This window comes from Sphaeramia orbicularis, chromosome 11 (genome assembly GCF_902148855.1).
Source record: "Sphaeramia orbicularis chromosome 11, fSphaOr1.1, whole genome shotgun sequence".
NCBI lineage: Eukaryota > Metazoa > Chordata > Actinopteri > Kurtiformes > Apogonidae > Sphaeramia > Sphaeramia orbicularis.
Genome location: NC_043967.1, coordinates 25,889,191 through 25,907,626, shown reverse-complemented (window position 1 = coordinate 25,907,626; position 18,436 = coordinate 25,889,191). Strand labels below are relative to the sequence as shown.

The 18,436-nt window shown below is 38.4% G+C and overlaps 1 protein-coding gene across 2 annotated transcripts in view; it reads right to left on the bottom strand.

The window, feature by feature from the left end:
• trit1 (tRNA isopentenyltransferase 1) overlaps window positions 1-18,436 on the bottom strand; it is a 56,202-nt gene that overhangs the window by 21,784 nt on the left and 15,982 nt on the right. For both annotated transcript variants that reach the window (XM_030148125.1, XM_030148126.1), the window contains exons 2-6: window positions 12,805-12,945; window positions 7,706-7,804; window positions 7,464-7,618; window positions 4,350-4,492; window positions 3,512-3,623 (exon numbers count right to left, since the gene is read on the bottom strand). In XM_030148125.1, the coding sequence (XP_030003985.1) occupies window positions 3,512-3,623; window positions 4,350-4,492; window positions 7,464-7,618; window positions 7,706-7,804; window positions 12,805-12,945 (650 nt within the window). The remainder of the gene's footprint in view (window positions 1-3,511; window positions 3,624-4,349; window positions 4,493-7,463; window positions 7,619-7,705; window positions 7,805-12,804; window positions 12,946-18,436) is intronic.

The window sequence follows — 18,436 nt, the reverse complement described above, 5'->3', positions numbered from 1 at the left end:
CAACAGTTTGTAACATTAAAACTGCAGATGAGTCTATTTAAGTCAGATTCTTTAGTCTGTCTACATTTACTGTAAGACCTTGTGCAACTGCTGAGGAATAAAGTAATGAAAAGTTAATTCAGCAAAGATTACCCAGCTATTATTTAAATATTGTGATAATACTGGTGAAAAATTATGCAAGTTTTTTAGTCAACAGCACCATGAAAAGACATCAAACCACCTAAGCCCTGCAGAAAGCTGAGGAAAACCCAGTTATAAGACCAGGTGATCTCATAATCTTACATTGAAGACAGTCCTCTTTAATTTAATGGCAGACATTACAGTGATTCACATCCTCCGCACGTTAGTTCACGTTAGCCTGCTGAGTTTGTGCAATGTATTGTGTTGCAGCTGATGAAGAAATAACAACTGATGAAACGATCACTCCAGACAGCAAATAATTACAGTGAGTGTAGAAACATTTTTGGTTCATTATAAAACTCCAGCAGAACAAATTAGGCCGCCACAGTCTAGGTAATTAAAGAGAAACACTGCTGCTGTCAGAGATGTATGCACGGTTAGGAAAATGGGGACTATTGTTGACTTCATCAGGAAGTAGAATTGTTTCTGGCATTATCTGGCTATTGTACAAATATTTCAATAATGTCAACCCAAAAGAGGCAAAAGGTTTTTAAGACAAATAACAAAAAGCCATCATACTACAGCCTAAACTAGAAAAACATGAGGAAAAAATGTTATTATTTGTCTGTAACTAACTTACAAAGAGGTTAGAAAAATTGTGATTCAGCTCAGGTATCATAATTCTACCTTTAAAGATCATCAATTGATTTTTTTTTGGCCTGATTTCTCAGCTTTATAACAGGGACACTAGTGGATCGACTTCACTGTACTTAAAGCCATGTGATAACTGTTAAGAAAATGTCAAGCATAAGATGAAAACTGGAAAACGGAAACAACAAATTAATCTAGATCATATTAAACATATCTTTACAGCCTTATCTTGAATAATTGAACAGAGTAGTGTGTACCAGACAACAATGTATATTCAGTAGAGGGTACATTTCTTGGGGCCCAGATGTAATAAGCACCAATCAGTGGGTTCCCCTGGTAGTGCTAATGTCATATGGATGGGCTCTATCTCTGCCATCACTCTTAATTACTGAACATCCTTAAGATGTATATGTCCCAGATGAGCTGAAGTCACAACACTGTGGGTTTTGTCTAAATCCATCTTGAAGCCTTTGAGAAATGACAGAGTACAGACTGACCTGGCAGAGCAGAAAGGAGAAATAAATACTTGACTGGGCTTCAGTACGACAGTTAATGTTCTGGTTAAATAGAGAAAGAGAGGAGTCGACTCTGAATGCAGACTGCATGTCTGGATCCTTAAATTAGATAGGCGGATGGGAATGGAATCTCTAACACAATGTTTAAATACTGACATACTCTCAATAGCAATGACAACAGGACATGGATAAGCGCAGGATTTGGCTCAAATAAAAAACAATTTTCTATTTCTTTAGATTCTAAAGAGTTTACAAGTAAAAAAAAAAAGAAAAAAAGAAATTACACCAACTATATTTTCTCAGGTTGGTGATGCAGCTATAAATGCAAAATGCCAAATATTATAACATAATAAGATACTTATTATTCTTTATTAGTTTGACACTTGTTTCTACGAGTACTTTTATTCTGTGGTTATTAAACTATACACACATACACAAACACACACAGTTATATATATAGTTACTGTTTTGCGATTTTCTTGTGGTATTTCTTGCGTGTACAGTATATTCGGTGTTGTGCTGCTATTGGAACCTTCATTTCCTGAGGGTTCTGCCCAAAGAATCAATAAACTTCTATCGAATCGAATCGAATCGAAATCCCCATTCAGTGTTCATAATTCCTGCAACAACATCCCAATGTAATTGCACTTTTGGCACTTTAATGATAAAAAAACCTGAGGTTATGTTTAAACCTAGGGATGCTTCCAGAGTTCAGTAAATACTAGAACATGTACAAACAAATCTGGTTCTAAAACTGGACTGTGATTTTAAACCTGATGCTCAGATTGGCTCAGTGGTCAAATCCAGATTTTTTCATTTGAGACCACTGACCAAAGCTAACCTATTTGTTTCTCCGCATCACTGAGATTTTAATCAGTGCTTTTGTTGTGACCGGTCTAGGTTACTGTAATGCCCTTTATGCTGGGGTTCGCCAGACATCGCTTACCTGACTACAGTTGGTTCAGAATGCAGCTGCTCAGTTTTCTGATTCTAGAGTCACTTCATTGGCTCCCAGTTCATTTTCGCATCGATTTTAAAAACCTCCTGTTTGTTTTTAAATGTCTTCATGGTCTCACCCAACAGTATCTGTCCAACCTGCTCCAGCCTTATGCCAACCCGAACCCTCACACTCTCTCAGGACATCAGATCCATCATTGTTCGTCCCCAAGACAAAGAGGAACCTTAGAGGTGACGGTGTGTTTTCAGTCACTGCCACAAAACTGTGGAATGAGTTATCTTTGTATGTCAGGCAGGTCGACTCACCTCCTGTTCTAAAATCTTCTCTTAAAACATATGTATTCTCTTTGGCTTTTAACTTGGTTTGAGACATTGGTTTTTAATGCTTTTATTGTTTTTACTGACTTACTTTAGTTTTTACATTTGGTTTTATGTGTCAGTAACTCTTACATGTGTTTTATTTGCCCTCATGTCTGTGTATAGCACACAGTTCAAATGTCTTGTTTTTCTGCTTTATAAATAAAGCTGGATTTGATCATGATGAGGATGATCTTTATGTTCCTCCAGGACATTGGTGCAACCGACCAGTCACACTGCAGCAATGCCACAGTTTTACAATGGCACAAGGTTTTATGAAGGTACAACAAGAGCAGAAAAATATTAAAACAGCTTGTCCAAAATGCACATAATTTTTTTCCCCTCATAATATAATAAGATTCAACTTGTTAACCTACTTTTTTCTAGCTAGATAACTATGTTTGCTAGTGTCCTACACACAAACTTGCCAAATTTATTTATTTATTTAACTCAACTATTTGCTAGTTAATTAGATTAATAAGTCTCTGATAGAACCCACAACCATTAGCCTTTTTTGTTGAAGTTTTGAAGATTGCACAGTTTTTTGGGGGGGTTGGTAACTTGATGACAATCAAATGTTATATGAAAACTAACATTGGACCCACATCTCTTTTATGACGTGGATGCAAAAGTTAATTTTGGTTTGACTAGTTATAGGTGTTTTAAATGCAAGGTACAGTATATCTGGTCAAAAATTGAGGTTCATCATTCTTGGGTAAGTAGCCTGATATTTACATTGCACTGGTCCCAGTACAATATAAATGTACTCCTATTCAAATGTCCTATTGAACTATTAAATAACAAAACTATTGGTAAACTTGTTACTAACATCTCAGTTACATTTGCTGTATGTTGAACATGAACGGTCCAAATAAAATCAGTGAAAACAGTTAATAGCTGCTGTTTTCTACCTGTCATCCTGTACTTTCTTCTGATTGTAGCGGACGTGGAAGTCTTTCAGCTCCTCTATCAGTCCTGCAGACAGCATGTCATCTACACGGGCGTCCAACCGCTTGTCTAAAGCTGGAGGTCAAATAGAGCAGATGATGAGGAAGGAAAATGACACTACTCAAAGGTGAGTACAGTGGGTAAAAGGGGTCATATTTTGCTAAACTCAATTTTATTAGTCTTTGGTACATTTATTTATGTATTTGGACCCTAAAAGTTCAAAAAGTTTGAATTTGAACACTCTAGGTGCTGCAAAGCTATCTTTATATTCATTTTGGCAAAAATCGAGTGGATTTCTACAACCTGTTTCAATTCCTGCTTAATTTGTTGCTTCTATAACTAGTTACATCACGACATTTTCACATATAAAGTCAAGACTTCCGATGAGCATTTCTCCAAGTACGCCATAATTGTTTGTCAACAGCAGCAGTTGTAGTCCATATTGAAAATATGTCCAAACTTTGAGCTGATTACCTAAAATGTTCAGTTGTTGGTTGAACGGGACAGAACGGCACAGCCAACAACCTGGAGGGGGCGGGGTCATGTGCATTTAAAGGGCCAGCGCTCAAAACGACCTTTCTAGTGTCATTACTCAGAAATAGGGTTGAAGATGGACCTATGGAGTTGAATTAATGAATAATTCAGACCCAAGTGTAGCATTTACAGTTTATGTAGGCCACAGGGAAATGTTTTAAAATGCATAATTCCATTAAAAAAAGCAAAATATCACTCCTTTAAAGCTCCTACTGTTCTCAGGAATGTGTTGCTATTGAAATATTCCATAGATTGTCACCTCCGTACCGTCCATGTCAGCATGCAGCCAGAAGATACAAGGGTCTGGGTACCTCAGAGGCCCCCCCAGCCCATCACCCCCCTCCTGACCCCTCTGCTCTTCCAGCCAGACACTATGGGGGACACCCGTCTCCTCATGGATCTGCAGACTCCTGAAGATAAAAATCATAAGAGGACAGAAGCTCTGGTTACAGGCTTTGTGCATTTATTTGGTTGGACTCAAGCAAACAAATACTTCTAGGAAATACTCAGTTTGATAAACACTTGTTATCTACTGTTTATTAGGAAATAACAGGTCTTGGTGGTCAAATTTACATTTCAAGTTCACACAAAATAAAACATAAGACCTTACTCAAATATTTAACAGTTTGAAAATATTCACAATGCCATGGCCAGTAAATTCACAGTATTATGTATCTGTCACTAGGTGTATTTCAATCAAAACAACAGCAGACAATGTCCATTGCTGTATAATGCAAATCCACCAGGTCCATTACTACCTTTCACAATAAAAGCACTAAACATATGCACTGTTTGACTCAACAAAACCACTTAGAGGACACCACTCTCTTAAATAGATGCTCATGGCTTTTATTTTCCTCAGCTGCAGGACAAACCAAGCCTTTATTTAACTGAGGCTTCTAATAGTCTGGCTTTTATGTCTGATTTCCTCTGTTTAATACGTAGAAATGGTCCTGTTCAGTACAAAACCTTGTTTCAGTCTGTTCCTGTTTGTGATTTCACAGTATTGCAATTCATTTTTCTTCTTTCTCGTTTCAAAATTGAAAAAAAAAAATCCTCTAGTATTTTAGTGGATATAAATCTTGACAGATTTTATTACATAAATGTTCCTTGCCCATATTCTCTTCATCTCTAAGTTTCTACAAATAACAGTATTACTGAAAAAGTGAGACATACACCTGCAGTGGTGAAAATCAGATAATAACATTAGAGACCTAAACCAAGAGAGTGTTAAAACAGTGACATTGTTCTTTACTGGGTAGAACATTATTTGAGGACAGACTTTTATATGATTTTTTTTTTTTTCTTTTTTAATCCAACCTGTAATTGAAGACCAGTTTTTATTAGTATGTGACAACCTCTTCCCCAGCATTAGAGACTTGGCTTTTAAATGACTCCTGGTTTATATCTGAGGAAATACAGTGTTTCATCAAATGGATACTCCATAAAACAGATTGCTATTTTATTTATTTATCTCATGTTCTGTGGTATATATTACATTAACTCATCGAACGCTTGTGAAAGACCTGCATGTAACATTATTTATACTCTTTTTTAATAATACAATCACTAATTTTAAAATTTTTGCATATATCAAGATAATTAACAACACAGGCCAAGTGTTTTTAGACATTTTAACCTGGAAATGCTACGATACAGTGGGTTTAAGGTTGATAAGATAAAAACCACACCAGCATTGATAAGTGTTAGCAGAGATGGTGAAAATAACAAGTTCTGATACATATAAATACAAGCAACTGATGTATGAAATATCACTTTTTTCCCCAGCAGTAAAAGATCTGCATTGAAATTTGCCTAAAACTTTCACTAACTTTTAGAAGACTGATTTTCAAATCCAGATCGTCTTCTTAGTCGTGCCTGGCTACACTGTGCAGTAATAAAGAAAAGACCATTCCAGCTGTCTCTTGTCATCTAGAGGAACAGGGTAACCTAACCTGCTCACACAAAAGACTGGTCCCCATCAGCTGAATGTGTGTGAGAGTCGGTAATAAAATGGATGGAGGATGGTAGTTGTTGGCTATGAGCTCTAAACCATCAGTGTAAGACTAAGTGTGATGCCGTCAAGGACATAAAAAATCTGAGAAAATCGTAAAATAATGTGATGCTCAAATTAGTTTGAGTAGATGTACCCAAAAACTCTGTGTATAAATGACATTACTGCAAAACAGATTGTAAATGTGTAGTTAACTATAAATATTTTATTTACAAAAGATTATACTTCCACAGTGGTGCCTGAATTATTTCTGTTAGTAAGCTTACAATTTTATATTTTAGCTTTAATTTATTGAATAATAAGTGGTGCCAGGCACAACAAACCCTGCCCCTCACATGTATTGTAGCTTATTTTGGCATCGATCCAGCTGATGTCATCATGTCTATGCATGTGGTGACATCAGCATATCAACTGCCTCTATATGTGCCAAGTTTGAAGTAAATTGAAACAAAATTAATGTTTTTATAGACATTTAAAATTTCACCCAGTATAAGTAAGTGGGAGACAAAAAAATATTTTTAAAATTCATGAAAAATGAGAACTTTGACCTACTTTTCCCAAAATGTAACCACATCTATTCTGGGTCACTGGCAATCTATAAACTCAATATGGTATGAATTTAACCAGTAGTTTTGCTGCTAGAGTGTTAACAATCAAAGAAACAAACAAACAAACCGAACCAACAACAACACCCCTTTCCTCCCCTTCAGGGGGTGGGGGTAAAAATATGTTACAAACCAATTCTACTAGCAGTTGTTTTAGTTTGTTCTATGGGGATATCTAACCAGCTGGTTTATCTTACAAGGAACAAGTGAAAAAGCAGTAGGCTTATGTTTCTTTATGGCTAATTTTAGTAACACTCATCCATAGAAAACTACAAAATTTGTTAGTGTGTTTAAGATAGAATTTTCTAGAACTTCACTTCACAACAAGTTAATAAGGTGTTACTTTAAAATGTAACTTTACCCCATTCTGAGTCAAACTTCACCCCTGAGAAAATTATGACAAAATTACTAAAAACTACTTCAAAGTTAGAAAAGGGCTGAGACAGAGGTGACAGGGGTCTCAACGTCCAAGTGTGGATGTGTGACAGGAGTAGTTCAGGGACATCTGTATGATAAAGAATTACCAAACACCTGTGCATAGCCAAATTAGGCTCTGAAAGTCAATATTAATTTGAATGTAGGCAACATTTAGAATATTTTTGCCACAATTTCTGGTGCATTATCACCAGAATTGATGCATTTACCCACAATTGGATCATATGATTCTGTTTACAGCTTAAAGTACTTATTTTAGTGTTAAGTATCAAAAATAGGTATAGTGCAAATCCGCTGCAACTAACAAAAATATTACGGCTGGATCACCTGGCAATCTTGCGTTTGTCATTGGGGTGCAACATGGCGGCCATTTTGGGGTCTACCTCCATCAGTCGTTTATGTAGCTCAGCTCCTCCCAGTTTCTCTAGCTCCAGCTTCCTGTTGGGATTTGCATCTCCGCCATCACCGGAGTCCTCGTTCTCCTGCAGTTTGTGACGTATCATTGTAAAATCTGGGCAAGAACAACACTGCTTCCAAATGCTCCTTTTAAAATCCAAATCCTTACTCACCCCTGAGCTCAGCAGGACTTTCCACAGCAGTGACTCTATGTAGTAGTTTGTTCCTCCTACAACGATCGGTAGTGTGTTCCTACTGTGCATGTCCTCTATGTTGGAGTCTGGGTTAAGGAAGAAACACATCCACACACTTCATATAAATATGAACAATCCCATTGTGATGGAGTGAATGGTGAAATAACTTGCAGAGTGTATTATATGGCCTACACATCTTAAAAAGAAGTTGACTGATACAACATTTAGAGTAAAAAAAGGAAAATGTACACGTTTCATGAAAAATGCTGCAAAGTAGTGTGTAGTACTTCAAACCCAGGCTAATGTCAGGAATCAGACTAAAGCTGTGTTCATATGACTCAATGCATTAACACAGCATGTTGCTCGTAAAAGTACAAGCCTTAGCAGATAAACAGGAACAGTCGCACTTAAGGTCAATTATTGAATGTAAGATTATAAAGAGGACTTCAACAGCACTGCTGAGCTCACTACTGGCCCTCAGCAGATTTCTTAGTATTTTCAGCCTTTACTCTGCAGTAAGACTGAGTGAATGAATCAGCTACTACATTGTGATCACTTACAAATATAATTTTGTGTCTTTATTAAGCAAGCAAAGGGAATAAAAGACAAAAAAAAAAAATCAAGATTTGTAAACAAAAATGGTTTCAAAATTTTTAAGCTTAACAAAATCAATTGTGTTCTCATTTTCCTTCAGTTCAAATCTATAAGTTCTGCTTGCAGGCCAAAATGGTTTGTCATTTTAAAGGTTTTGTTTGCAAGTCCAAAGGTTTGGCACCTCTAAATCTTTTGCTAATCAAAAAGTTTTGCTTTGCAAGATCATGCCGTGAGAAGCCGCCCCAGTTCCCACTGTGTTCAAGTAGGCCGGAGGACCAGGCACCAGGCACACTGTTAAACCAAAGCAAGATACCAATAGAAATCCACCCCTTCTGCCCATGTAGATCCCATCCATCATGTCCAATTGAATTTACAAGCAAAAGTTTTTGCTTCACAAAAGATTTTGACATGCAGAACTTTTCTACTCACGAACGATTTTGACCCTGGAAGTAAGTACCACTTGAACTTGCAAGCAAAACCTTTTGATTTGCAAAAGATTTAGAGATGCAAAACCTACGGACTTGCAAAAAAAAAAAAAAAACTTTTAAAATGACAAAAACTTTTGGCCTGGAAGCAGAAGTTTCAGATTTGAAATGAAAGAAAACGAGAACACAATTGATTTTGTTAAGCTTAAAAATTCTAAAACCTTCATTTTTGTTTTGTAATTTTGATTTTTTGTTTGCTTTTTATTCCCTTTGCTTGCATAATGAAGACACAAAATTATCTTCATAGTCACTTATTCGTCCACTAAGGGCTTATGTTATCATTACAGTTTGTCTGTCTGTCTGCACAGTTACACAAAAATATACTGCACCAATTTTCATGAAATTTGGTTGAAGAAAGGAACATGTGCCAAGGTGAAGTCCCCCCTAAAACACTGAAAAATAGGGCCTTTGAATGAATTATAGGACTGTAAGGCATTGACAGAGGCATGCTCTCTCAGATTGTGTTTCTAGTCTAATAGTACTTTGAATGTAAACATTTAACTGCTATATTAGGCAAAGTAAAGCTGGAACCATGATTAATAGAACAAAATGAACAGAAGATAAATTTCCCACTGCAACACTTTTAATGTAATGCATTACCTTTCAACACAAATGACGAACTGTACAAATTTTAAGCACTGATACCAGAGATGTCTTTTATTTAAGTTTTGGTCCAATCTGAATATGGGTGGGACAAAACCAGAACACAGGAACATATTGTGTACTACAATATACTATATAGAGTGTAATGCACTGGCACCAAATATCAATATTTTTATGGGCAGGCGCTATGAAAGGACTCCCCTGATTAACTAGAGCCACCATTTCTTGGAATGATGGCCCAATTAGGCATGGACATGCAGTCAGTGTATATGAGTTAAAGAGGCAATGAGACAAAGCCACATCCACATGCATACCAAAACTATCATTAACGTTTTAAAGAAGATCAAGATCACCTTTCAGATGAGTACTAACTACTGAGTAAGTTTCAGCATTACCTCCATCCATTCTAACCCACCTGAAGCATATCACATGACCATTACCTACAGGGCATATGTGTGTAGCCTGATATCATGCAAAATTTGACTGCACAGCAACGTAGACTACAAAAACAGGTGTAAATTGGGATCAGTGTTGAATTACGCGTCTGGACAGGGTCATATGATATGAGGATATGTGGTGACTAATGGGCCCTAACCAAGAAGCAAACATTGGAGTCTGTACCATCCATTTCCCACAGTTTCTGTCCGCCCAGACTAAAATGCAACTCTAGAGATTATAAAGTGAGACCTATTTCCAAAAACTGAGTAGTGTAAATGTAGCAAAAGGTATGCCTTTTAAAACAAAAACCTAGCCTAGCATTAGACTGTCCACTTTGAAGCATTTTTCAACTCTTTTATCAAATTCTGTGACACTAACACAACAGTGAACAAATATATTTCTACTTTGACCTCTTTAATGGTAGTTTTTACCCTCAGCCACACTAACTGAAGGGTGTTGTCATCAGTTGGCCGTCCGGCCATCTGTCTGTCCATGTATGTGCAAAACCTTTGTCATACACCAGTGGTTCTCAACCGTGATGGGCAGCAGATAGTCAACAACAATAACAAGGTGAGGGGAGCTCACTTTCACTGTCTCACACCTTTATCGACAAGTCCTCCACATACAGGTCCATCACTTTGCTTGTAGAATTATGTATTGAGGTCCGGATTGAGGACAGATTGACGTTCGTGAGCGGGGGGGTGTCCGTCACAACGATCTCCCCCCTGTTGCAAATTGTTTTCGGGGAACAGCAAGTCAATGGAGCTCACTTTCACTTTCTCACAGCTTTACCAACCCGTCCTCCACATAGGCTACAAGTCTGTGACATTACTTGTTCAATTATGTACTGAGATCCACCAGATTGAGGTCCATGAGCTGGGGGGGGGCACTTCATCAGATCATGCCTGTCTGTCTGTATGTGCAAAAACTCTGGTGTGGACTGAACGTTGAGGGTTTTCAAGTGTGCACACATTGTTTTCTTATGTGACACAGATATTATGATATCTCTCTTGGAGTGCATCAAATATTACAGATATGATTATCATGGCACCATCGTTATTGTATTATGACCACACACTGTATATAATTAGTGGAGCCATGTTGCCAAAACTGCCATTTTGAAGGCATTACTTTGTGATTTTGACTGTTGCCATGTAGGTTTTTTGGAGACAGAAGTTACCATATTTGGACAAAAGGGACAGAGCTGTAAAAGCACATGGGCTAAAGGCTGTCTGTGATGCTAATGCTTAACACCTGCTTACTAATAAATGAGCAAGTTGTCAAATAGACCTGTCAATCAAAATCTGACATGGCGGATATCAAAGCTTCTATCCGACCTAAGATAAGATTGAAGGAAAAACTTAAAAATGGACCAGAGCACTTACTAGAGGTTCTAAAGGAAAGTCATGAGACTGGAATGACTCCTAAAAAAATAATGACTTTGTATTTTTAAAGAGAATTTCAATGTGAGTCTATGGGAGTCGGAGCTTTTTGGGGCCAAACCCGCCAGTCATCAGTAGTATTACAACTTTAGAATTCTTTCTCACTGGGTTAATTTTGGAGCTGAGGTCCTTGCCCCTTAATCATTCTGAATACGCCAGCTTTACCCAGGGAAAATCAGACTGGCATCTTTCACAGTGTGCAGATTTATTAACTAATTGAGAAACATAACTGGAAAATTTGCACTAATAAAAACAGTTTTTACAGTAGCCAGAGTTTACATGAGCCACTCAATATGGCTCACCTCCATAATTCCATGTAAAAATATCAACCTATGTAGTTGCCACACCTTTCTTTTTCTGTCGCATCTTCTCCTATCTTGCACCTTTCCTTTCTCCTTCCTCCTCCCTCCCTGTACTCTCCCACCTTCTCTACTCAGGGATAATTAAATAACCACTCAAACAAGATAAAGGCCGATGAGCCGTCGTCGCTCGCCCCCTCCCTCATTTTCACACACACATGAACGCAACAAACCAGTGAGGGCTGCATCGTCGTGTTTGCAGAGGGAAGGTGCATTAGATTGGAAAGAGTGAGGATGATTGCTGCAAAAGCTGCATGGGAAAAAAAAGTGAAGGGAAAATAAAAGGAGAGATGGAAGACAGAGGAGGAGAACTAGAGGGGAGAGAGTTTATGGAAATGTCGTGTTGAGTGAAGAATTGATAGCTGCTGATGATGTGTCATTAGGTCCGTCATTTGCGTCTTTCAGCTTCTCAAGCCTGTCAGTTTCCCTCAACCGTGACGCCACCCCTCCTCTTTCCCCTCCGACGTCTCTTTCTTGATTTACATTTTGAAGTCCTCCACACTGCTTCCATCCCCACTAATCTGTATTCATCTCTTTCCATTTCTTCCCTCTTCCCACCAGCAGGCTCGCGCTGCACTGAGCCTATTCTTGGAGCTGTACCGCATCCCCTCGCCGCACTGGTGGGTGTGTGTGAAAGAGAAAAAATGTGTGTATGTGTGTGTGTGTGTGTGTATGCCTTCCTGATCTATTAATACCATCTCTAGTTATCGCCTCCTCTCCCCACATCTGTGTGACGGCCGGTGTCTGCGGGAGGGTGTGACTGCTACAGGCTGTGGATGTGTGTGTGTGTGTGTGTGTGTGTGTGTGAGCGCCACAGACACAGACTACTTTATAAATATCATCTCTAGTGATCTCTCTCTTACTGCAACATCTGCAGCCAGAGACATGCTGACCAAATAAGGACACAGCAGACACACACACACGCACGCACACACACACACACATATATATATATATATATATATATATATATATATATATATATATATATATATATATATATATATATATATATATATATATATATATATACCTACACACCTCCAGACTAATTAATCACTGCTGAATTCTTTTCATGTAGTTACTACTAAACGACCCAGGGAGAAGATGTGACATGTGGTGAAGAGTGAAAGGAGGTGTTTCAGGGAAAAGGATATCAGAGGCAGGGCTTTGTTCCTGAAGTCCACGACGGTGTAGCCACTAACTAAAGGGTCCACGAAGCTGATCATGTGATGTCTGCACTGGGCGCGCTCCTCAGCTGTCACTTTATTGGTGATGACGTCTAGACCGTGGTACACCTGAGGGGGAAACCGATGAAGCAATCAGCAGAGAATAGCAAAAGGAAAATGATCATATGAAAAGTAAATCAGAAAATCAGAGTGAGTGAATACATACAACACATACTTCAATTATACAAGAACACAAAACAGTATTGTCCTGCAAATGAATAACAATACACTGGAGAATTGAAGGTTCTTTAACACCTAGGCAACACTGATAAAGTTCCCATATAAGAAATAGGGCAGGAGAGTGAAATCTATGCCAGCATAAGCTTGTTTATCAAAGTCAAAGCCATATTGTGCAGCTGGAAGCAAGACTGGAAGAAAAAAAAAAAGATGGTTCCTGAGTGGTGTCCACATGAAGAGGGCTTTACACACCTCCTCTGTCCATTTTACATCACCCAGCGAGTGGGGCTCCCTCATGGAATGTGACAGCCATGTGTCATAATGTGTCATGATTTTCAAAGTGGGTGCGCTGGGCCATCTCTTTTTAGAGGTTGTTGAACATTGAATAAACCTGCACCGCTGCTTGTTCTGGATCCTGACAGCTCAACATGTGGGCATGTGTGCAGTTTTAGTGGCAAGAGAACACTCCTAATTTTACAAATAAGATTTTGGGCATTTTTACACCTTAAAGTCAAAGCTAAGATTCAGGTTTTTGTTATATACATTTGATCCAGATAGTTTTGGTTTCATGTTGCACTTGTTAGTAGCTGTTTCCATTAAACGTCCAGTGAATTTGAGGCAAACCTTTGAGTTGCAAGAGTAGAAATGTGAATTATATGCATTCCAATAAACTGGTGTGGAGTATATAAACCGGGGTGCCTTGGGTCTTCTGCAGGGGATGCTGTAGGCTACATTACACACAGCAGTAATCAACAGAGAGGAAGTAGAACGGTCTATAATCATTTTCTTAAAATGATTGTGACGTCTTTTCACAGGTAAGATGGAGTAATAATCTGGCCTCCTCATCAGCTCACACTACCTGTTGTACCAGACAGATTTTCACACTTTATTTGGAAAGACGCAAACTACTGATCTGTCCGCTGATTGATCATGAGTTTAATGTTTGGTCAAAAATTATTCAAATGATGGTGTTTCCACTTCACTGATAACCATTTACTCCTTTGTGTAAAAAGCCTAAAACCACCACAAGAAAATAAAACACTACTGGCATTTTATTTATTTATTTATTTTTTTACTTTGCTGTTTCAATATTCTTCAATGAATAACATTAAATAGTGTTCATGGAAATGCACCAATGGATTGATTTGTGGACATCTGTGTATCTGATGTTAGCATCCTGTCAACTTGGTGGAAAAAAATTGAATAAAAGATATAAATTTTGTTAAACTAAAAAGTGACTCTTTACCATCATTTGTTAAATGACTCATGAGGGTCTGCTGTAACTTTCTGCGTATGGTCTTGAAGTCTGAACCATCCAAAACAAATCACTCTAAAAACAAACAGAATCGTGGCTCTGTCCTGCAAATCTGCTGTAAACAAAAAGTCCATGTCCAAGCCACACAAGTTAGGAACAAAGCAGGGGTGCACAATTAATCTAAGCTGAACCATACAATATCACCTTGAGAAATAACACAACTGCAAACTTAAAAGTTAAAGATTTAGAATGAGATAAGAAAAACACATTTTAAAAGTCCTTTGTTTATTGATGATAGTTTGGATTTACTACACTGATTAGTGAGGGGCATGATGTAAAACATGCTACATTTTCAGTTTGTATTAAACTGCTTTGTTAATAGTTTAAATTTCTATGAGACTAAAAACGAAACTGCAGTCACACTATTTTCAACAATAATCAAAATTACTTTATCACCAAATGGAGCAGGGCCGCAAATAACGGTCATTGACATTATATTCTTAATCATAGGTTATTTTTTTTACTGATTAAGACAGCTTCAGAGAATGTTTTTCACCAGTTCATTTTCTGAAGTGCTTAGTCCTCGAGGGGGTAACGGGGCTGTCGGAGCCCATGGTGGCTACCAGGTGGGGTACACTCTGCACTCTGGAAATGTAGCAAGTCCATCACAAAGCTGATATATACAGACAAACTACCATTATTTACATGAAAGGCAAAAAAACTGCAGAACATTGGCCAAATTTTGTTGTTCAACATCAGCCATGTTCTTTATTGTTCTAAGAAACTAATCGCTCGGTTGTTGCACCTCCAATTAAGATTACTACTTAGTGTGTACAATATGCTGCATTAAGTCTTTTGTGGCTTCACATACAATATGAAGGTTTACTCACTCTGTTACGATTTCAGTTCATTTGTTACCTCCGCCAAGGAGGTTATGTTTTTGCCAGGGTTTGTTTGTCTGTCTGTCTGTCTGTTTGTCTGTCCGTTAGTGTGCAACATAACTCAAAAAGTTATGGACAGATTTTGATGAAATTGTCAGGGTTTGTTGGAAATGGGATAAGGAAGAAATGATTAAATTTTGGTGGTGATCGGGGGGGGGGGGGCCCACGGGGGGGGGGGGGGGGCACTGATCAGCCTTGGCGGAGGTCTGCGCTCTCCGAGTGCTTCTAGTTCCTCATGCATTACTCATAGATGGTTGTGATTTTGTGTTGTTAATAAAACCCAATGGCCTTGACCTAGTTCATGAAAACCAATTTTATACAACTCAAATTGTGTTTGACATTTTTTTTGTGTTTGTGTTGATGATCAGTTTTGATTTTCAGAAACTAAAAAGCAGCCCCGGTGAATGAAGACATGTTGAGCTGCAGGTGCTTCGAGCTAGTGAGAACCTGAATTTGTATCAAGGTGGACAGCAGTTTGTACATACCATTCAGTCATGTCATACATTTCATCTGATACGCCAAAGTATTAAAAACTTTAATGCACCTCTATGGCTCCGTCTCCGTACAGCATCTGTGTGTAGTCTACTATCAACCATTCAGTTCGTGCGTGTTACAACAGAGTCAATCACCCAGCGTTTGCCAGGAAAACTTTATGAAGCCCTTTGAGTCAAAAATGTCCCAAACACATTCACCAGTATAGGCCGAACCTTCAAGATGGATTCAGCCTTGATTTGAATAGAAAAAAAGAGCACTGGTGAAGTAGTCTATTGTTCAATAATTCAGACTAGGAAACTACCAGCCTTTAATCATACGCAGTCAGGCGGCTTTTGGGCTATTGAAGCACACTCCCAAATGGACACACAAGTATTATTTTTACAGCATGAAAGAAAAGAATAGATGAAGTCACTTTTAACTCATGAGCTGATTTTTCCCTCCACAAGAGTTTCAAAACAAACCCTGCATTGTGGAAATTTAGGCTAACTTAACTTTGTTTTCTTTTGAACTGAAAGCTTTGAGAAATACGGAGGAGTTTGGCTTCTTCTATTAGTAAGAGCCATGTCTGACAAGCCTATTAAACTCATCTACGCTACACATCTGCCCCTAAAATGTGACATTAGAGCCAAGATAAAAGCTAGTTTAGCATCAAATAAAAACTCACAAATCACGTGTATACTTCCACTTTTGTATGCCTAAAACTACAAAGATATATAATGCTAATGCAAGATTAGAAAGATACATTTTGAGCTTTTTCATCCTTTCAAGTAGCTAAAATAAACTAAAGTAATGGCCTCATAGTTGTATTTTGATGTTTAAAAAGGATTAAAATGGTAAGAGATGAAGTTGGGGAAAAAAAGTTGACCTAATTTGCAGCTTCCCTCTGCAGCTCTCTCCTCTCAGTCCAAATCAAAAGACAAAATATAAAGATACACAAGTCTGATGTCATTTAATTCTAATATGGAAAGATGAAGTCACTTTTCCGAGACTAAGTAGTGTCTATGTCCCATCTGACGGAATCTGATCAGTGATTGGTGATTACGGATGTCAATCACGTATTCAACCCTCATACCTGTCTGAAAGCACCTGTGATGAGTCAAACTCTGCATAATGGTCTAGATCAGAGGTGTCCAATCCTGGTCCTAGAGGACCAGTATCCTGCATGTTTTTGATGTATCCTTCTTCCAACACACCTGATTCAAATGATAAGCCTATCATCAAGCTCTGCAGAAGCCTGATAACGACCGTCAGGTGTGCTGGAAGAAGGAAATATCTAAAACATGCAAGATACCAGCCCTCGAGGACCAGGATTGGATACCCCTGGTCCAGATTTTCTTAAGCCTGAAACAAATACAATGGCTAGATGCAGAGCTTAAGTCTCAAGGTAATCATGGAATTTTTGTCCAGTGATGCTTAAAAAATACCAAGCACTGCAACTTTAGTATTACTGATTCTCACCATAATCATCACTTGTTGGGGACATTAAACACCACAACACTGAATAAAGCAAAAACCTATCTAACAGCATATATCCTCTGAGTGGTACTGTTCAGGTTGTTGTAGTATGGTATGCTATTGTGTATGTTTTCTTAATAAAAGGGGTCCAAACAACTAACCTGTACCATACCATTTCTTGGTACATTGTTGCACCAGTATGACATCATGGTACGCATTTGGCCTAAACCCCACCAACAACGTGAGGATACGTTTGGCCAAGTCTTACCATTCCAAAACCATATGGTACTGTACTGACCCAAAGCACACCCCTCAGTGGAATCATTCTATAATAATATCCAATATGGAAACCTATTCACAAAATGGAAGTGCATGGTGGTTACCCTTAAATAATGTGACTGTTGTTGAAAGTCTAATGCTAAAGTTTTAATTTTGGCAATGGCATTCGCACCTCCAAATCACTAGAAGTAGTTTTAATTTGTGAACATAATCATACTGAAGAAAATGTAGAAATGTCGCCATGGAGGTTATTTTTTTTATCAATTTTCTTCCCATTGATCAGGAACCGGGATGATGTTAAACTCTGAGTTAGCATCATCCATAGAGTGTGGACTTAGAATTGTGAAATGTTCCTGTGTTAAGTGTTCTGAATAATGAATAGTTTAAAGCAGTCCAACAGCATGGGCTCCCGATTTGCCAGTTTGGCTCCTAGCTGCCTGGACTACTAGGTGCATGTCACTCTCCTCAAGCAACTTTCAATTGCCAAGAAACAACATTATTACATTAACATAAACACTTTGGGTTGTCAATAGAGGTATAAAGGTCATTGATCATATCCTTGGTGACAGTGTGTGGGTTGCGTGTACACCAAATGTTCTTCAGCACCGTGGTGAGCCAAAAGTGGGGAACAGGGCAGGGCAGAGCAACCCAGCCTGATAAATTATTCACCGTTTCTCTGCACGACACCACTGTCAGCTGAGGGAGCGATGGATGGAAGAGAGGATGGATGGAAGGATTGATGAAGGAGATGGTGGAGAGCAAATGATGAACAGCGTTGGTTTGAAGAGGGTTTTGGAAAGACCGTCGACAAGGAGGCGGGAGGGGACACAGACAAGAGACGACATAAGAGTGGCGTGTACTCATGACAGAGAACAGGATGGTCCTTGACAAATTTGCGCACATTATCCCCCACTGCCCCTCCTTTGTTTCTCTGCCATCTCTCCCTCTCACATGTACA